We start from the raw sequence: 22654 nt of genomic DNA on the forward strand, positions 1-22654 counted from the left end.
TCTGTACTTGTCGCTATAGTGCTTTCTTTAACTTGTGTCCAGGCGTTTGCAATCATTTCAATAGCTTCTTTCACGTTAATTTTCATCTCCTCCTGTGTACAAGTTATGCTGACGAGAATTTTTCTCAGCATTTCCTTGCGATAATATACTTTCAAAGTACGAATAATGGAAGCACTGCCATGCATTTGGATGGGAGGAACTCAACGCAAAAATTATCTAAATGTTGAAGCATGCGGTGGGAAGCACAGTTATCAATCAGAAGCAGAATCTTCCTTTTATTCTTCTTCATATTGTGTGGTTTCTGAATTGTTTTGGGAGTCCCTGAAGTGCATCCCGAATCGTGATTGTCCGACTCTGCCTGTCTGTATATAGGAGAGTAGTAGCTCCCGCTACAACAAATAAGTGTGCTGTTTCTGTTTCAAGTTGAATAAGCTAGTTTTGCTAAAGTATTGAGACTCAGCCTTGTATTTTGGGGTGCAAAACAGAGATTCATGCATCACAATATCCTATTCAAATTGATGCAGCCAGTTTCCCAAAATGTCTTGAGTCATCCAAGCTTGTTGGTTTGCTTTATATTCACTGGGAAGGAATGTAATGCACTTAAAACACAGAGGATTGGTCGACTTGCCAATGATGAGAGGAATAACTTTGGGGTTGCAAGTTGAATTGCAGCAAAGTACAGCTGTCAACGTTTATTTCTTTTTTTTTTTCTCCTCGGCACAGATCACCTTTGAGTGCTAAACTGTGATGTGGTAGCAGCTGGTAGAAGATGCCAGTCTCATTAGCATTGTAGATGTCTTCAGGCTCATAAGCTGAAATCATTTTCCTGATTTCACCTGCATGCCATTTGTTTGCTTTTTTCAATTGAAACTGCAGATTCTTCTCCACAAATTGCTTTGGCTGCAATTCCAAAATGATCTGGAAAGTGAATTAGCCCACCCCAGCTGGCAGTAAAATATTGACAGTGACTTTGCTTTTTCTTCAACGAATGGTCTATTAATAGGAATGTTTCTTAAATGAGCATCACTGAACCACATAAAAAATGCTTTTTCGACATCTTCAAATCCAACAGTTCACATATACTTCTATTTTTGCTCAGTCTTTCACGAAAGTTGATAGTGTTGATGGCAAAATTCAGAATTCACTGCCAACGTCTTTTTTTCGTGTCTGCCATTTCTATAGGAGGGTGACAATGAGTTAAATTCCAATGGATGTTTTTTAAATGTTGATGAGCAATAAGCAAAATGTATCACTAAAAAAACAGAAAACAAACACAGCAAAAAAAAAAAAAAAAAAAAGTACAGGGAAAGAGAAACATTTACAGAGTTCGGGCATCGAGCTGCAACCACAGAACTGCTCTGTGAATGATTCACTCAGGAATCTCAAGGTCTTTTGGTCCCTTCATTGTAATGAAAGTATCTGCTGAATATATTTCATAGTAACAAGATTTTTTACAGACTATGACTTATGGGGGAAACTGCTGGGACCGTAAAAATACTTTGTTGTAATGAAAAGTTTGTTGTATATTGATATTCGTTGTAATGGAATTCTACCTGTATTTTTATCTATCCATTTTGTAAAAAAAGACCAAAATACATTTAAAATAATATAAAATATTCTTTATAAAAATATAACATGGGGCTAAACATGACACATCCGTCCATTCACTCATTCACTGTGACCTCACTACTGTATATTGATTAGTGGGACTCAAGAAACACCTGCATATCCCTGCAGCATTAAGCAGAAAGCTGAATTCAAAGTAATCAAACTTTGTTATATGGTATGTTTCTATATTGAACACCATCACAAAATATGGGTTCACCACTAACAAGCCAATGTTTGTAGTTTTGTTACTACAGATTTAAATTGCAGGGAGGAATACATTCTCTGTTCTTTAACTGCACTGTCTTAAAACTATTCTGAGTATTTGAACTTGACAAAAAAAAGATGGGTGTGTTGCTTGAAAAGGTAGCACCTAATTAACTTGTAAGTACCACCTACTTAACTTGTAGTCCTGCTGGGAAACGTTAGCAATCTGGTGAGGAAAGACAAACTAACAGTTACAGTATCTCACAAAAGTGAACACACCCCTCACATTTTTTAAATATTTTATTATATCTTTTCATGGGATAACACTGAAGATATGACACTTTGATACAATGTAAAGTAGTCAATATACAGCTTGTATAACAGTGTAAATTTGCTGTTCCCTCAAAATAACTCAACACACAGCCATTAATGTCTAAACCGCTGGCAACAAAAGTGAGTACACCCCTAAGTGAAAAATGTCCAAACTGTGCCCAATTAGCCGTTTTCCCTCCTCGGTGTCAAGTGACTCATTAGTGTTACAAGGTGTCATATCTTCAGTGTTGTCTCATGAAAAGATATAATAAAATATTTAAAAAATGTGAGGGGTGTGTTCACGGTTGGGCATAACAGGAGCGGCCAAGAAGAGGGCCATTAAATCCGCAAGTGAAGCCGTAGAGAAAGCCTCAAGGTGGCTTTGGATGAAGAGGGCAGATCCGTGGATTGCTACTGGGACACAAGTTGGGGAGTGATCAACCCCGGCTGGGTCACCTGAGCGAGGGTGTATGATTTTGCGAGACCCGAAACGCCTGATGACCTCAGGATACAACACTGATGATGTGTCCCAGTGCATCCAGGTGATGTTTCTTATACAGTCAGAGCCTGGCACAGCCAGTGACTCCTAGGAATAATCTAGGTGACAACCAAGAATAGCTTGGTGACTACTGGAAAGTCAGTTGACAGCACGGAAAGACGGCAACGGGGACAGTATGGGCTAGCACCCCAACCTGTGTCTTCCGTGAGGAAGAACCCCAACTAGCTACGGAAAGCCCTAAAAAGAGATACCCCCAGGAGATCCCGAAAGGGGGGGAGGATGAGATCTCCAATCGGACGGACAAAACGTTGACGACCCATGTGAACGGACAGACTACGAGTATAACATGCATGTGCGGAAAGCTGTGCAAGAACCAACGTGGCCTAAAAATCCATCAGGCCAGAATGAAGTGTCTGGAGCAGGAGAAGGAGGTGCAACGCACAGGTCTTGGACCTGGTGAGACGCAGGAGGAGCCCGGCCGGGAGGCAACCCACAGAGCCCAGTCCCTCCACGCACCTGAGCCTCCCGACTCCGGCAGAGTAGTTCCACAGCAGCGGATTAAGTGGCCTCCAGCCAGCAAACGGAGAGATTGGATGCAGTTTGATCAGGACGTGTCCAACATTATCCAAGCCACAGCCAAAGGAGATGTCGACAGGCGACTTCAAACAATGACCACGATCATCATCAGTTATGCCTCTGAGAGGTTTGGTCAGGTGGAGAAGGGTAAGAACAAGTCCACCTCATATACTATGAACCGCAGGGCCCTCAACATACATCAAATACGGCAAGAGCTTCGAACCCTCAAGAAGCAGTACAAGACAGCTGCTGATGAGGAAAAGCAGGCATTGCAGCAGAACTGCAGAACAGCAGAGCAGAGTGGCATAGGAGGCGGGGAAGAGAGAGAGCAAGGAGGCGGGCTGCCTTTATTGCCAATCCCTTTGGTTTTACGAAACAACTGCTAGGGGATAAGCGTAGTGGGCATCTTGAGTGTTCATCGGAGGAAGTGAAGCGCCTCCAGGACACATTGAGCATCCTAGGAGGGATCAAGATCTCGATGCCAATGAAGGCATCATCAACCCTGCCCTCCCAATAACAGCATTCAAGCTGGGGGAGCCAAGTCTGAAGGAGGTAGAGGAGGTCATCAAGGCAGCCCGATCAGCTTCCACTCCAGGCCCGAGCGGCACTCATACCTTGTCTATAAGCGCTGCCCTGCGCTTCTCCAGCACCTATGGAAGAACTTGAAGGTGATCTGGCAAAGAGGGAAAGTCGATGACCAGTGGAGGTGTGCTGAGGGGGTATGGGTCCCTAAAGAGGAGAATTCCAGGAACATCGACCAGTTCCGAATGATCTCCCTGCTGAGTGTAGAAGGTAAGGTATTTTTCAGCATCATTTCCAAAAGACTGACAGAGTTCCTCCTAAAGAATGACTACATCGACCCCTCTGTTCAGAAGGGGGTCCTGGAGTCCCTGGCTGCCTGGAGCACACAGGTGTGGTAACTCAGCTGATCAGAGAGGCTCACGAGAACAGAGGCAACCTTGCTGTGTTGTGGTTAGACCTGGCCAATGCCTTTGGGTCTATACCACACAAGCTGGTTGAGCTTGCACTACATCGCCACCATGTTCCCAGGAAAATCAAGGATCTGATCCTGGATTATTATAACTAATTCAGGATAAGGGTCACTTCTGGGTCAGAAATATCAGACTGGTATCAGCTTGGCAAGGGGATAATAACAGGGTGCACAATCTCAGTTATTCTTTTTGCCCTTGCCATGAATATGATGGTCAAGGCAGCCGAGGTAGAATGTAGAGGGCCCCTGACTAAGTCGGGTGTACGACAGCCCCCGATAAGAGCCTATATGGATGATCTAACCATCACAACAACATCGGTCCCAGGGAGCAGGTGGATCCTACAAGGTCTTGAGAGACTCATCACATGGGCAAGGATGAGTTTTAAGCCTTCCAAGTCAAGGTCCATGGTGCTGAAGAAGGGGAAGGTGACTGATAAGTATCGATTTGCTATTGCAGGAACAGTCATCCCATCCATCACAGAACAGCCAGTCAAGAGTTTGGGGAAAGTCTTTGACTCAAGTCTGAAAGACACAGCTGCCATTCAGAAATTCACACAGGAGCTTGGGACATGGCTCACCAAAGTAGATAGGTCTGGCCTGCCTGGTAGGTTTAAAGCCTGGATCTATCAGCATTCAATCCTGCCCCAGGTCCTATGGCCTCTGCTGGTATATGCAGTCCCATTTTCAACAGTTGAGTCCTTTGAAAAGAAGATCAGCAGCTTTCTTCGAGGTGGTTGGGACTCCCACGCAGCCTCACCAGCAGCACTGTATGGAACTAGGAACATCCTGCAGCTACCATTTAGAGGCCTCACGGAAGAATTCATGGTAGCACGCACCAGAGAAGTCCTACAGTACAGGAACTCAAAGGACTGTAAGGTGTCAGCAGCTGGCATTGAGGTGAGGACAGGCAGGAAGTGGAGGGCGGAGAAGGCTGTGGAGGTGGCAGAGTCACGCCTGAGACAGAAGGCTCTGGTTGGCACCGTGGCAACAGGTAGAGCAGGTCTGGGCTACTTCCCAAAGACCCAGGTCGGCAAGGCCCAGGGCAAGGAGAGAATCCATCTACTCCAGGAAGAGGTCCGAGCAGGGGTGGAGGAAGAGAGAGTGAGCATGGCAGTAGGACGCCGGCAACAGGGTGTGTGGACAAGGTGGGAGAGCACTCCAGCGAGGATCACATGGTCGGACATAATGCAGGAGATTTCTTTCGTGTCCGTTCCTGGTGCAGGCGGTCTACGATGTCCTGCCAAGTCCAGCAAACCTCCACGTCTGAGGAAAGAGCGAGACACCATCCTGCCCACTTTGTTCAGGAAGAGGCTCTCTAGAACATCTACTAAGCAGCTGTCCTAAGGCATTGGCAGATGGACGCTACCGGTGGCGCCATGACAAGGTGCTCAAGGCAGTTGTTGAAAGCTTGACTGCAGCCATCAAGACAAGAAAACACATCCGCGGCCCTAAGAAGTCGGTTACCTTCATTAAAGCAGGAGAGCAATCCCAGGCAAAGGCAGTAACAACAGGCCTCTTCCACACAGCCTCTGACTGGCAGCTGCAGGCTGACTTGGGAAACCAACTAAAGTTCCCGCAGCAAATTATAACTACACAACCCGGCCAGACATGATCATTACATCTGAGGCCTCAAAACAGCTGATCATGCTGGAACTGACAGTGCCCTGGGAAGAACGTATTGAGGAAGCTAGGGAGAGGAAACGTGCCAAGTACCAGGAGCTGGTACAGGAGTGCAGGGGCAGAGGCTGGAGGGTACTCTATGAGCCCATAGAAATAGGTTGCAGAGGATTTGCAGGACACTCACTCTGTAGAGTCCTCACACGGTTGGGCATAACAGGAGCGGCCAAGAAGAGGGCCATTAAATCCGCAAGTGAAGCCGCAGAGAAAGCCTCAAGGTGGCTTTGGATGAAGAGGGCAGATCCGTGGATTGCTACTGGGACACAAGTTGGGGAGTGATCAACCCCGGCTGGGTCACCTGAGCGAGGGTGTATGATGTTGCGAGACCCGAAACGCCTGATGACCTCAGGATACAACACTGATGATGTGTCCCAGTGCATCCAGGTGATGTTTCTTATACAGATATACTGAATGTCAAAAAGAAACCTTGAGTAATGTGGCTAGCAAGCTTTTGAGCAGTGGTGCTGTTCCTAAACAGCAATCGATTGTGTCATAATTTTCTGCTATGAGTCCATATAGTAGAAAATGAAAAAGGCATCAGGACATCACAAACACGGCGTCTAGCTTCATGGCGAAAGACGTGATGGAGTAAATGTTGTTGAGAAAGAAGGCTTCAGGAAACTTTTTAAAAGTAATAGACCCGAATTTTAAGCTCCCAGCCAAAAAATGTTTTTCTTGGACAGTGCTTCCACAGCTTTATGATAAACGTCAGGCATAGTTAGAGTTAGAGGCTACGTTAAAAGATGTAAGATGCTTTGCCACTATGACAGACTTATGGTTGAGTCGAACATTGGAGCCTTACATAAAGTCTTGCTATTTACTACATTGACAGAAAATGGAATTAAAAGAACAAATATCTGCAAATTTTATATTTTACGGTGGATTACAATGGTGCTAGAGGACAGCCCATCATCCTGGGGACTTAGAGAGGACTGCCAGGTGTCTATTACTACAGACAACAGAGCGAACATTGCCAAGGGTCTGTCGCTAAAAAATGACAGTTACCTTCAGTGCTTCTGACATAAATTACACCTAGCAATCGGTAAGTGAACGTTATTAGTTTAGTTAACTAATTTACTGTTATGAATATGCTTGGTATTGTGTTGCTTAGATTACATTTTCAATACTAACATTATAATATACTACAGCTGAGTTGCTTCTACTACTAGGGTAATTGTTAATTAATAATACATGAATATATTGTTTTTGCACTGCTATAGAGAGAACTGGAAGAGATAGTAGAACTGAAAAAGCTATAGGTGAAAAACAAAAAAAAAGTGCTTAACAAATTTTCTTTTTCACAGAAAAAGCAGAGAGATCCGGCAGCAGCACAAGAGGAGTTTAATCTGCTCAAATATAAACTGATTAGAATATAAGTTCATATTTATGGCAGCTAGTAATGCAGATTTGGTATGCATTGTGTTATGTTTGCAATTTAACATATTTGCACTGTTGAACTGTTTGCACAGTTTTTCTACACTGATATAATGTATAGTTAATTTAAGATACTGTAAGCACAGTCATTCTGAAAACTCAAAAATGTTCCAGAATCTTTAAGGAAATATTTAATGTACAGTTTATGTGCCATTTCTCAAAATAAATCTTATTTGCTTATTAATATTTTTTATTTAATATTGTTATGCAGAACATATTAGGATACTCTTTAAAAATAGAAACAGTAATGTTAAACTATATCATGAGAATTATTAAGAAATATTAAAAGCGCACAAGTGTGCAATGAATACATTACCATTTTACTAGACTCAAGATACAAAGGCAAATTCCACTGCTAGGTATACCATGCTGTGAAATTTTAGGAATAAAAACTTCATACATTGTAGTATGTAAATAGCACGGCACTTCTAGCATCAGTAACGCTTTTACTAACAGTCATTTTGTTAAATGAGCAGAGGACACAGACGCTAAATTTATGAAACTACTTTTGATAAATTTATCTTTTTTGGCTTTTGACAAAGTACCATTTTAATAGGATTACAGATTAATTTTTTTTTTTAAATGCAAACACATCCGCTCAATTGTCACAGTGTAATAAAAGCAATCTTCATAAAAAAAAAAAGGCATTCAGATATACAACACAGGTAAAGACAGCATAAAAAAAACCTTACGCAGGTTTAGCATCCATAATCCGAAATACTCCAACATCTGAAAATATTTAAATGCCAACATGAAAATTTCACACCTAACCTGACTTGCCCATTTATACCAATCTCTCTCTCTTTTTTTTAAAAACTGATTAGCGGATGTAACACATAAACTAGTGCTTACTGTTTGACTGATTTTTTCTTCAAGTGTCTCAAAGCATCACTACATAGGACTAGGCAGGGAGAGACTGGTTCCGTGAAATATCAAGCACCGCAAAGGACCAATATGAGAACTATGGATGGGGATGTTGGGAGTCCCCAGTGGAGTTCTGAAAGCTGCAGATGCATTACTAAAGGGTGAAAGGTTCCACAACAGCTGTGTGGCACTTCCAAACTGAATATGGGAGAGTACATGAGTGGCAGCTCAAAAGTGCTACACAGCACACAGAAAAAAGCTGCACAGCTATGCACAAGTGCAGCTTAGAGGGAACATGCGCTCTGACACTAAGGTGTGTCCAGTTTGTTATCAAACAAAGCCAACACTAGACCTACATGCATTGTTCACCGTGTTGTTTGTTTATTCTCCGTGTACAGTAATATTTTTTATCAAAACACAACATCATAGGTGTAAACTGAAAGTTTGACACTATTTAACAGCTGATAAAGGCATTCTGCTGATGCTACTGTGGATACATTTTTCTTTATGCAACACATTTTAAAACATATTGTATAACATTGCCTTCAGGCTATGTGTTTAATGTTTATATTAAACATGAATAGACTTAGGTTCCATTGTCAAGAACTCTCATTATGTATATGTAAAGATTCCAAAATCTGACATACTTCTGGTCCTAGGCATTTCAGAATAGGGTGCTTAACCTGTTCTACCTAATATGCCACATATTATGTTTACTGTCTTGAACACAAGTAAAATAATAGCTTTCAGTTGCACATTCACCCATGTTTATATTTTCACTTTATCCTTACTTAAAAAATGACTAAAGCTTGCTAGGTATCATATCAAAAGTTTGTTCCATAATGTAACAACTGAAACCTGTTCACCCAGTGGCAATTATAAAAACTCACTTGATTCCTGGAACTTCACAGGATTTGGGTCTTGATGCATTCTGGACATGTAATAAAAAAGGTAGCAACATATATTTAATTACATATACAGAAAATGCAAACATTTAAAAACAGACTTTTCTAAATTTGATACATTGTTCAACACCACACCAAAATGATTTACCTTTTTATTGTCCCATATTTGTTTCTGCAGTGTTTTGTCTGCTTCTGATTCAACATCTTCTGTTCCAGGAACTGATAACAGCAGCACTGCATAGGAAATAAAGTAATAAATACCTTATGATTTGTTTATAATATCACTAAATTAAAAAAAAAAAAACACATTTGCTTTTAACATAAAAGTCAATAAATAGAATATTTGCATTAATACAATTGCATGACATATAGCACATAATGATTCTAGTGCCGGCTGTAAATCGGGCCATAAAGCATCGCCTCCATAGCAGGAGATGACTAAAACCAGAGAACATGTGATATTACTACTTCAGTATCTGGATTATAAGATTAATATTGCTTGTAACTTCATAACTAGAGTAAAGCCAATAAACTTTTTGGCATATTTTTACTCAGTAACTCAACTATGAATACCTAATATTTATTTACACAGCGCTTGTCACAAAACCAAGGTTTCTCATTGATATCTCAAAGGTTGTTATAAGTACAGATAGTATAACACTTGATCTGCCCTTAATAAGTCAGGAAATCTTAAAAAGATTTGAATCAAAAAACAGGCACAACTCTAAAATATCATTCATATACAAACCGGATTCCAAAAAAGTTGGGACACTATACAAATCGTGAATAAAAACTGAATGCAATGATGTGGAGGTGCCAACTTCTAATATTTAATTCAGAATAGAACATAAATCACGGAACAAAAGTTTAAACTGAGAAAATGTATCATTTTAAGGGAAAAATATGTTGATTCAGAATTTCATGGTGTCAACAAATCCCAAAAAAGTTGGGACAAGGCCATTTTCACCACTGTGTGGCATCTCCCCTTCTTCTTACAACACTCAACAGACGTCTGGGGACCGAGGAGACCAGTTTCTCAAGTTTAGAAATAGGAATGCTCTCCCATTCTTGTCTAATACAGGCCTCTAACTGTTCAATCGTCTTGGGCCTTCTTTGTCGCACCTTCCTCTTTATGATGTGCCAAATGTTCTCTATAGGTGAAAGATCTGGACTGCAGACTGGCCATTTCAGTACCCGGATCCTTCTCCTACGCAGCCATGATGTTGTGATTGATGCAGAATGTGGTCTGGCATTATCTTGTTGAAAAATGCAGGGTCTTCCCTGAAAGAGATGACGCCTGGATGGGAGCATATGTTGTTCTAGAACCTGAATATATTTTTCTGCATTGATGGTGCCTTTCCAGACATGCAAGCTGCCCATGCCACACGCACTCATGCAACCCCATACCATCAGAGATGCAGGCTTCTGAACTGAGCGTTGATAACAACTCTGGTTGTCCTTGTCCTATTTGGTCCGGATGACATGGCGCCCCAGATTTCCAAAAAGAACTTGAATCGTGACTCGCCTGACCACAGAACAGTCTTCCATTTTGCCACACTCCATTTTAAATGATCCCTGGCCCAGTGACAACGCCTGAGCTTGTGGATCTTGCTTAGAAATGGCTTCTTCTTTGCACTGTAGAGTTTCAGCTGGCAACGGCGGATGGCACGGTGGATTGTGTTCACTGACAATGGTTTCTGGAAGTATTCCTGAGCCCATTCTGTGATTTCCTTTACAGTAGCATTCCTGTTTGTGGTGCAGTGTCGTTTAAGGGCCCGGAGATCACGGGCATCCAGTATGGTTTTACGGCCTTGACCCTTACGCACAGAGATTGTTCCAGATTCTCTGAATCTTCGGATGATGTTATGCACAGTTGATGATGATAGATGCAAAGTCTTTGCAATTTTTCGCTGGGTAACACCTTTCTGATATTGCTCCACTATCTTTCTGCGCAACATTGTAGGAATTGGTGATCCTCTACCCATCTTGGCTTCTGAGAGACACTGCCACTCTGAGAAGCTCTTTTTATACCCAATCATGTTGCCAATTGACCTAATTAGTGTTAATTGGTCTTCCAGCTCTTCGTTATGCTCAAATTTACTTTTTCCAGCCTCTTATTGCTACTTTTTTGGGATTTGTTGACACCGTGAAATTTTGAATCAACATATTTTTCCTTTAAAATGATACATTTACTCGGATTAAACGTTTGATCTGTCATCTACGTTCTATTACAAATAAAATGTTGACATTTGCCATCTCCATATCATTGCATTCAGTTTTTATTCACAATTTGTTTAGTGTCCCAACTTTTTTGGAATCCGGTTTGTACACACACACACACACACACCATGTTTCCCAGGTGTCAGCCAAGTGGAATGAAGTTTCTAGAGGTGCACCATCCCGCGAAAGGTTTGTACTGTTATCTAGGTGGTGACTTGCCCAATGCCAATACTTTTGATGCCAATATCCTGCTAACAGTACTAATGCGTCAAGTACAGTTGGGGAAAACATGCCTATTAATTAAATAAATAAATAAATAAAAAGCCAACACACAGACACACACACGATTTTGTTATTGCTAGTTTTATTCTTGGACAAGTTACTTAGCAAACAGATTCATGCAGCTTTGAGAGCACAATCAGATGCACTGAGCCTCAGTATGTGAGTTTTAACTATTTTAGCTTGTAGTGTCACACATTTGTTACAGTAGAAGAAATGATGGGTTGGATCAACAGAAGCTTTGCATTCGTTCTTTGATTTTAATGAGCATCTCAACATATGTTTGTATCCATCCATTTTGTAACTGGTGGATACAGTTCAGGGGTGTGAGTGAAAAACCACCTCACACACATCCACTTATACATACATGCACAGTGACAGTGACGCAAAGCCATAGCTATTAAAAATTGAGGCAAGTTTCAAAAGAAATGGCTGTTTGGCTTCTAAATCATAGTATTTGTTAATACTAAAATAAAAATACATTTACAATTAATACGATATGTACATGTCATTGCTAAAGAGGAATCTGCAAACACTAAATTTGTGGGTTTTTTTTGGTTTTTGAGTGCAGACTAATGTTTATGAACATAACCGCTAAAATGTGAAGAATACACTAAAAGCACTTTAGGATGTCATATATAAGAATGGTACATTCGTGAATGTAATGCAGTCTCTCAGTTGCGATTGACTACAGATAACTTTTGTTATTGTGGATTTGCACACAGCTAAGCAATAAAAACATTTGATCACTCATGTGACACAATATTGGATTAATGTAAAAACATTTGAATAATCCATTAAATGTTACTCTTTAGTGAGTTTTTAACAAGCTAATGGTGTAAATATAAATCTTATAATAGCAAATGTTGCAAACATAACAGAGGGATTCTCTGACAAACTAGATTGTAAAAGTATTTTGTTACAAAAACAGCTTTTAAGGGTTTGTTTAAATGCAAGTATCCTTGATTTATTAGGAATTCACTAATTCAAAGGTACAGATATAATAATGTTTGAATTTTTAGTTTTAGTATCATTTTAAACAGTATTTTTCAGTTGCTGGAGAGAAAAAATATCAGAATAAATTTAAAATGTGCACCTGATCAGATAAATCAGATAGTCCATGATGATCACATACTTTATAAACCCTGTCCTGAAATTATACAGTATGTGTGCTGCTTGGTCTAGCCTTTTTTCGTAAAATCTTATAGCAATATAACTAAGGCATGTTGGTGTGATGACAGGCAAGGGTTGCCATTATCTGACAAAGATCTTTAGTAGTTAATTCTTTCTACACCTACTCCTCATTTTATGTTCAATAATCACTACATGTGGTTTGGCTCATTCATGTATATGTTCGTATAATATTTCAGAGGTACAGTATATTCTGTGCATCTTCATATGTTAAACAGGATATCCATCCTATTATGACTGACTAATTTACTTTTATTTTTAGTCGACTAAAACCAATTTACTTTATCTTGAATACTACTTCTTCTTTAGGCTGCTCCCGTTATGGGCTGCCACAGCGGATCATCTTCTTCCGTATTACTTTATCATGACTAAAATTTATTAATTTTTTGTTGACTAAAACTACTAAAAGTAATAATAATTAAATGACTAAAATGTGACTAAAAGTAAAATTCAATTTAATCAGAAGACTAAAACTAAATCAAAATGTATTGTCAAAATTAACACTATTTATGCAAGTTTTTGCACAACTTTGGATTGATAGATAATCTTTACATAAATAAATACATAAATAGATAAGTAAGTCAATTTTAGGGCTCAACTCAAAGCTTACTTTTTAGGTAATCCTTTTTTTTCCTCCTGATCTTTGGGTATTCACTTATAACATGCTCGGCTACATCTACTTTCATTAAATTACATTTTGCCTGGACTTCAGACTGCGTTGTTTTAAAACATTATTCCCAGTGAATTTGTTGCGCTCGTATTTGCCTTTATTCGTTGAATTATTTACAGATAATTCATCCAGTTTAGAATTACTTTTTTTTTTCAACATCCCATAATGCTTTCTGAGGCCAGTGTGACATTCCTCGGAGCTGTAACAGCCAACACTGGATGCCCACCCCCCATGCATTACAGAGTAGTAACAAAATTTGTGCATCTCTCACTACATTCTTTCTTCTTTGATCTCATGGAGGCACGGTCATGCAGTGGTTGGCACTATGAAGAGCACATGCTCACAGTTAGTATCGTTAGTCTACTGGCCAACACACTGCAGATTTGAATACTGGAAGAAACTCAGGGTTAGCTGACCTATTTTTATGAAACATAAAAAGCACAAATGATTAGTTATCTCCGCTTGTTGCCAAATGTGAAGGTCGATCTAAGAGTTCCATTTCTATATAAGAGAAGGAGGCATGTGCCCTAAGCATATGTAATTAGCCGCGTGGAGAATAAAACAACAAACCCTGAAAGAGCCTGATGCCACCAAACACAGGAAACTTTATGAAATAATAAATATAATTATAACACAAGATTTATTATTATTCATGAGACATTTTTATCATTTTGATAGAAGAAAAAGTGCAAAGCATCAGCACAGACAGTTTGGAGAGCCTTCAGCAGAACTGCAAAAAATAGAACGATCAAAACTCTTTTTGGGCTGTTTTTTTATCCTTCTCTCCCAGGGTTGAATTAAAAAAAACAAACTCAGGTTTCTGAAAAGCACACAAAGCAATAGTTTCTCACATAAACCAATATAAAATGTCTGTTGCTGCATGCATTGCCCTGTACACTATGGCAGCAGTGGCAATGAGCTACTTACTGTCAGGCTGTTTGATGAAAAACACACAAAGCAATAGTTTCTCACATAAATCAACATAAAAGTGTTGACTACGATTTTGGCATTTCCACTTTGTTTTGGCGAAATATATGATTGTGTGTCTCTGACTGCATTCTTTCTTCTTTCATCTCACAGAGGCAAAGTGATGCAGTGGCTGGCACTGCTGTCACACAGTTCAGGTTGCCTTTTTGGCCACAATTAGTCCAGTATAGCAGACATTTCCCTAGCTCTCAGGGACACTTTAAAGATGATTGCACCATTATAATCCACTCAAATCTAGTTCAGTTAATGTGTCCCAATTGATTTAAATGCATTTTGCCAAATTTGGCAATATTCACGAAAAATTCCATGATTTCTCCAAACTCAAGGCAAAGCGAACACTGCAGAGGTCTGTCATCATTAGTCCTTGAAAAGCACCTTAAAATGTATGATTATTATACTTAAAAAATGAAAAAGACTTTAAAAAAAAACTAACCCTTTATCTAAAAAAATTATTTAATTACATAGCTGGGTACAAACTTTTAAAAAGGATCATCAACAATACGGTAGAGGATATCTACACTCCAGCTATAAATGATAAACAGGTTAACTAATTGATTTAAGCATTCTGAGATTAAAGATTTGGTGTGACAGCAGGTATGAATGTGAATAAATAAGCCCGTTTAAACACTGGAATAATCTTTTTTCATACCTCTTTTCTGCTGTAAATCCTGAGAACCACCAATGAATGTGTCCTGAGTACTGGGGTTCATTGTGCTCTGGTGTAGGGCTGAATCTGAATTGGTTCTGAAAGAGGAGAAAAATATACTTGAGGCAAATAATAGTGTAGTTCTGCTAAGGTTCTGAAATAATAAAAAAAAAAAAAACATGTATTTGCACCTTAGTTTTTGGTTATAACAAAACTATATCTATAATTTTTCAGACAAAAATGAACCTGAGGCTTCACCTGTAAGATGAACCTTTTTTTTTAAAATCAATCTTTTGAGTTCCTACTGAGATTAAATTTGACAAGGATGTATGGCAAGGAATGGGGTTTTCTCTGTCAGCAGCTTCCCTTTCATGCTTTTTGTTTCCACATATTGAGAATATGCAATAGACACTGACTGCCGGAGCAAACTTAATGATAAACATTAAATTACAACTTATTGGATGATTTTATAGTTAGGATCTGCAGCATAGAAGTAGGACTGTGATGTAAATATTTATGTAAGTAGTTTTGAGTCAACAGTATTTCTACAAAAAGAAAATATGAATGAAAATTAATTCCATTGTCAAAATTAAAGTTAGAAATGCAGCATTTTAGTTGCTTAGAAAATGCCATGAATTCTACCAATAGTTATATTGTGTTTACATTCATTTTTATGAATGTTATGATGTTATGATTTTTATGATGTTATACACTGTGATTAATTTGACATACCAGGTAAACTTGATTTAAATTAATTAAATACAGTGAATATAAAAAGTCTACACTTCCCCACCAAAATCGCAGATTTTTTGTAATATAAAATTAAACCAAGATAAATCCTGTCAGAACCTATTCCACCTTTATTACAAAACTGGTGAAAACAAATCAAAAAAATGTTTTGATAAAAAAAGAAAAAAATAAATCATACAAAACCCTGGTTGCATTATAGTCCTTACCCTTTAATAATCAAGGATGTGGCTGCATTCAGAATCAACCAATCACAGTAAGTCTCATCTCATCTAAGCTCAGATAATGTTTGGCTGTTCCTGTAGGAGTATTCTGATATGTTCTTGGTTACAACATACTCCAAAGTCCATTGTCCACAAAGAACATTTAATAAATGAACAGAATCTCATCATTGAAAGGTATCAATCAGGACAGGGGTACAGAAAAAGTATCCAAAGCATTAAACATCCCATGGAGCACAGTAAAGACAGTCATCAACAAGTGTAGAAAATATGGTTCAACAGTGATTCTACCAAGATCATTCCCTCCAAGACTGATGAGAAGAACAAGGAGAAAAATTGTCAGGGAGGCCAGCAACATTAACACTAGAATTCCTGAAGCCTACGAAAAAAGTCGTAATCCGGGGCCACCTTAAATCCCTTTGCACCTCTCCATCAGCATCTTTGTTTTGCAAATGTGTCAATCAGCCCAAGCAGCCTGGTGTCCCATCCCCTGCTTTGACAGAGCTCAGATAAGGCAAAAACTTTTTCCAGCTCAAATCAAGGCTCCTTATTTGCTTGTGAGGTGAGGTGCCTGTAATTGTATAGGGTAAATAATACAGTATATCGTTATTTGGAATACATGCATTTCATGGGTGTTCCGTGTCTACAAACATCTGGGTAAGTTTAGGGTGAAAGGAAATGTGAGAAATGCAAGAAATGCTGACCACATACCTAAAACAGAAACTTTTTCCACATTATACTAATAATGACGTGAAGTGCATAATGTGTGAAGACTTTAGTCCAAATATCAAATAAACACATGCGCTTTTATTCAAGAATATAACCAAAGAGAAAAAAAAAAGCATTTGACTTATATGTGGCTCTCAAGGAGTTTAAAAACTCAAGCTCAAATGTCAATCGACAGGGAGTTTACACGTATTCTTGAATGGTGCAGCGGTAAGAAGTGCTGCCTTATAACCAGAAGGTCCCGGGTTCGAGACCTGGTGCTCTGCGTTTTGAGTAGTGAGCTGCTATTATTATTATTTATACAATATAATAACATACATTTGATTTGAGTCTGTAACATGTGGTGTAAATTTAGGATACTTGTAAAAGATGGCACTTGTTTTTTGACTATTCAGTTTTATTCTCTCAGTGACGTTCACGTGGTACAATAAACTTGCATCTCCCTGCCTGAGTTGATGGCATTTATCTTCATTCTTTTCACAAGAGCAGCAATGTGACTGATGCCTTCTCAGAACTATTTGTTGTACTGGCAATCAAAGATACGATGTCCCGTGACTGCTATCAACCTGGACAAAGGCAGGACTGTAGCAACAGATAGTTTCTTCACAGTGCTTTCGCTGGTTAATAGACTGCTGCACCACAAAGCAACTCTGCTTGGCACCATAAGTAAAATGGGACTTCCATCTGAGGGTGTATGTGCCAAAAACGAGAACCTTTCGATTTCAGTCTGTAATAGCCAGTGTAAAGTTTGGGTGCATACACCTTAAGCATGGTGCTGTCAGATCTAAACACTAGCGTGGCGAATTGCTTGCGTACTGTAGTGACTTTAGCTGCAGGTAGAAGTCCCAAGTCATTATTAGTATAAAATGGAAAATGTTTCAGCATTTCTCATATTTCCTTTCATCGTACACTTACCCAGATCTTTGTAGGCACAAAACACAAATGTAATGCACGTATTTAAAATAATGATATACTGTATTATTTACCCTATACAACCCCATGCATCTCACCTTATATGCAGATAAGGAGCCTTGGCTTGAGCTGGGAGAACTTTTTGCCTGAGCTGAGCTCCATCAATGTAGGGGATGGGATTGCAGACTGCTTGCTGTTTGTGCTGATCGAAACATTTACAAAACAAAAGATGCTAACAGAGAGGTGTGAGGGGATTTAAGGTGGCCTGGGATTGCAAGTTTTTTTTTGTAGGCTTCAGGAATTCAAGTGTTAAGTGTCTTGAATGTAAATAGGAAGAACATTAATTAAAACATAGTTTTGGATATATCGAAATTTAATAGACAGACTCAGAAGAAGGACCAGTATATAATGAATTATAGCGGTAAAGAATTGAAGTAACAAAAGCATGAATTAGGATTGCTCCATCATGAAAAGTAAGAGTAGAGACAGGCAATACTGCATAGGTGATAAAGAAGTTCACTCTTAAACAAAAACCTTACAGGTATTTAGGTTTGCCTAAAAATGTGTCAGATTTATTTTATTCTCACTAATGGTAAAAAGTTAATTTGCTGTCAGACCAATTTAAAAAAATATGTTACATAATGATTTGAAAATGATACCACTGCTTCTCCTTATTATCCTTCTGCCTAATTCAAAGAAGAACAAGACATAAAAGAAGGGCAGTGACCTGGCCTAAGACCCCACCTCTAGTCCCACCTCTTCAAAGCCTGCCATGACAGACTCCTCCTCAACCTCAACATAGTGTCAGTCACTGGCCAACTGAAGAGGAAGAACTTGCCTAACTGTGAGTTCTGTACTGAAATCATGTTTGTTTTTCCAACTGCCAAAGGCAGTTAAAAAGGGTTACACCCATACCCAAGACCTTTTAACACTGTGTTTTGTGTTCTGTACTTTATGTACCCAATGAATGGAAATGAAGTACTGAATTGTGAATGGGGCCTCAGTGTTTGTCATGGCTTTAAACTAAAGAACAATGATATGAGAATTATAAATAGAAAATATGTTTGAGTTCATTAAAGATACAGAAATAATGCAGCTATTTGAAATATCTAAACATACTGTATGTAGACAAATAAATGAATGAAGACATAGTTTCACTGCTTACCTTCTCCAACTGGTGTCCGGTGGAGGTGACAGATACACAGAGCCGTATGGACAGCTGTCAATGTAAACTGGTGGTTAAGGGTTTAACAAAAAAAAAAACTTCCAAAGGTGTGCCAAGTACTACTCTGTAATTACTCTATCAAATGGAGTTGAAGGCAGCAGATATTGTAAATGCAGTCAGTTATCTAGGGTTTACTAATAGTGTAAACAGTGTAATGACAGAAGCATACCATACAATTCTCTCAAAACTTAGAAAATAAAATGCTACAAAGAGGTAATAGTGTAAGTTAAAATCAAAGCTTTACTGAAATACATATATAAATATTATATTATTTAAGAATGTTGTGTAAGAGAAGCAAAATTCCACTGCTGATTAGAGTCAGGTGAGGAAAAAATGGTAAAAAAAAAACCAAAAAAAAAAACACTTTGCTCATTAAAAAATTCAAACAGACAAAAAGGCTTTCATTAGTTAATATTACCATTAGGCTATGGAGTCATTACACAAAACTTTTGACAATGGCTACTCAAATTATAATTAGACTAATATCTATACTAATAAAAGGCAAAGCCCTCACTGACTCACTCACTCATCACTAATTCTCCAACTTCCCGTGTAAGTAGAAGGCTGAAATTTGGTACTTATTTCGGTGGTATGATGCCACTGTCGGCCGCCATATTGAACTTTTCAACGGTCTTTGTTACTTATGGGCCCATCTTCAAGAAATTTGGTAAGCGGGTTCCCAACGCTAACTGAATCCTACTTACGTACATATATACGTCCATAGCTTGCAGCTCGGTCACCGTGTGAGGCAGCGTTGAGTCCCCCATTCCAGCGCCTCCCACGTTGTTGGCTGCCTGCCTATATAAGGCCATCTGTCACTCCAGTCTCTACATTCCCTTCCTTGCTTCGCCACGGGATTCACGTCTCCCTGCTGATAACTACAGCCTTGTTATTTAATCCACGGCTTCTCCGCTGTTTTATTGTTCACTTATACTTTTATAGTTATTGTTTAGGTATTTTAGACTTACTTTACATTGTTCAGGTACCCATTTCCATTATCATTCCAACCGTATCCCCATTAACATGTCTATCGAGGTGATCACCATCGATCAAAGAACTGTCACTTACCGAGTGGTTTCCATGCCCAGAGATGGCACCTGCCTTTTCCATTATCTTTGTTACATATTGCACGGCCATATCAGGCTAAATCTTGATATCCGGAGGAACATTGTGTCTTATGTATTGAATGACTGGGACAGGTTCAAGATGTGGACTGATGACGGTACAGGAGATAATTATACTACACAGGAGCACTATAAGAGTGAAATGCTTAAGCCCTTCACCTATGCATCTGCATGCGAGTTGATGGCTGCCGCTGAATTGTTTGGTTGTCGCTTTCAAGTGTACCAAAATGGCCAAATATTTTACACCTTTCGACAACCGCCAATGCCTCTGAAACATCTTAGATTGACAGGTGACGATTTCAGTAGTGGACACTTTGATGTTTATGAATGTTTAAACTCTAAAAAGCTGGATGTGAAGTTATTGATGAAACCGGTTGTATACTTACAGCGCTTGACAGATGCCAAATGTCTCTTCAACACAAGTCCTACAAATACTGTCGTAATTGAAACAAACCATGAAACTCAAACCGATTATGACAGCAGCAATCCAAGCTGTGAGATTTAAAACAAGATTACTATTCACATGGCCAACTGTACGTTGCATGCTCAAGAGTAAGCTCAGCGCACAGCTTGGTCATATTACAACCGGAGGGCTGAACTCACAATGTGGTATACAAAGAGATCATTAACAAATAATTATTGGTATCTTTTTCCTCAGTTTAAAAAGATTTAATTTTCTTCTTAATAAAAATTTTAAGGCAGTACTTCACCACTGCGAAGTGCGGGTATTTTGCTAGTATTTAATATTAGGGGGCTTCACCCCCTGCTCGCCAACCCCTTAATCCCCTGGAGACCGTCGGCTACAGTTGTGAAGAGGGGGACTGAATGCACCCCAAGGAGACGTGGCCACTCCTCCGAATCCCCTCTTAAATGATGATACAATGGGAAACAAATTCCTATTTTTTTTTAACCTCCTCTTTGCTCAATCAGTTAATGGCTTGCTGCCGATACCGTGCCGCGTGATCTGCATTTTGTGTGCCGCTATGAACATTTTAAAGTCACTGCCTTGTTCTCTTCTCCCCCAGACATATTCAAACAGTATTTAATCTCTTTTCGATATTCCGTTATTTCACCAAGTAATATTTTGTTTGTTTGCGCTAATGTGATCTTTACTCTCATTTTTGTTTGAGATTTTCAAATTTTCCTACTTCCATTATCTCTAACCTGCTCTGCATGTGTATCACAGGACTTGCTTCGAAAGACTGTAAGTATGACGTAACTTGCCCGTCTTGCAGGACGTGAAAGTGTCTCTTTGTCTCTCTTCAAAAGATCACGTCTCGTCGCAATAAAAAAGTCTTGTCCCATATTTTTTTTTTTATAATAGAGAGATGTTGCTTGAACGCAGACAACATGCAAGATACTAGGCATTTCATTACTGCCAGCAGGAACCATCGGGGTACTTTTTAGCACAATAATCTATTAAAGTTTGGGTTTAAAAGCTGTAGTGATGCAGTTGTGGTTTAATATTATTTTATGAAATTACAAACATTGAGTAACATTAAACATTAAGACAAAACTTACAAAATTAAAAGACAGGCTATATTGTTGTCAAAAGGCTAGAAGAAAAAAGTTTGATTCAATTAGTATAAGACATGTCAGATCGAAAAATCCATCCATCCAATATAACTAATTTTGAAAATGGTCTTAATTAGAGGCAAAGTTGATGGACAATTGTAAAATAATGGAGGTTTGTTTAACCTTGCACTTATTTTTGCATTCTATTACTCTAAACAAGCTTTTCAAAGATGCAGTATTTTCCAGATCTGGTTTTGTACATCAGCCTTTTCTTTATTTTGAATAGTTCTCTTGTTATCTTCATTAGTAAAACTTAACAGCGACACCACATTACAACGTAGTTTGAGACAGTTTTCTCTATCCCACAGCTCTACTTTTTGAGTAAAGCAGTAGTTTTTCTAAGTTTTTCATACTGTTTCTTATCCTATTCCAATTATTTTCCAAATCCTGACTGCTGTCAGATGTGAAGACATTTTAATTAATGCAAATGAAAAATAATCATCATACAATGGCATGCAAATGTTTGGGCACCCTTGCTTAAAATATCTGGTATTGTGTATAGTTAAGTAAGCAGAAGATGAACTGATACACCAGAAGGCATAAAGGTAAAGATGACACATTTCTTTTCAGCATTTTATGCAAGATTAGTGTATTGTTTTTGTTTTGAACAAAATATTTGAAGTCTCAGATCTTAATTATCTTGTCAGAGCCATGGTTTGTTTACAGTCATCATTAGGAAACCCCAGGTGATGCAAATTGCAAAGCTGTATAAATTCTCTGGCTCAACAATCTGCAACTATGGGCTCATCTAAGCAGCTGCCTAGCACTGTGAAAAATAAAATAACTGATGCTCACAAAGCAGGAGAAGGCTACAAGAAGTGTTTTCAGGTAGCTGTTTCCTTAGTCCATAAGGTTATTAAGAAATGGCAGTTAACATGAATGGTGCAGGTCAAGTTAAGGTCTGGAAGACAAACTTTCTGAAGGAACTGCTCGTTGGATTGCAAGAAAGGCAAATAAAATCCCCCATGTGACTGCAAAAGACATTCAGGAAGATTTAGTAGACTCTGGAGTGGCAGTGCACTGTTCTACTGTACAGCAACACTTGAACAAATATAACCTTC

At 38.9% G+C, this 22654-nt stretch overlaps 1 protein-coding gene across 3 annotated transcripts in view; it reads right to left on the reverse strand.

Moving 5' to 3' along the window:
* The window catches only part of crtc1b (CREB regulated transcription coactivator 1b), a 155289-nt gene that overhangs the window by 85653 nt on the left and 46982 nt on the right, over positions 1-22654 (reverse strand). For all 3 annotated transcript variants that reach the window (XR_005635342.1, XM_039766588.1, XM_039766587.1), the window contains exons 4-7: positions 18835-18896; positions 15067-15161; positions 9219-9304; positions 9056-9096 (exon numbers count right to left, since the gene is read on the reverse strand). Coding sequence is in view for 2 of the 3 variants with exons in the window: in XM_039766588.1 (XP_039622522.1) it covers positions 9056-9096; positions 9219-9304; positions 15067-15161; positions 18835-18896 (284 nt within the window). In the remaining variant the exon portion in view is untranslated. The remainder of the gene's footprint in view (positions 1-9055; positions 9097-9218; positions 9305-15066; positions 15162-18834; positions 18897-22654) is intronic.

The sequence above is a fragment of the Polypterus senegalus genome, chromosome 10, assembly GCF_016835505.1.
Source record: "Polypterus senegalus isolate Bchr_013 chromosome 10, ASM1683550v1, whole genome shotgun sequence".
Lineage (NCBI taxonomy): Eukaryota > Metazoa > Chordata > Cladistia > Polypteriformes > Polypteridae > Polypterus > Polypterus senegalus.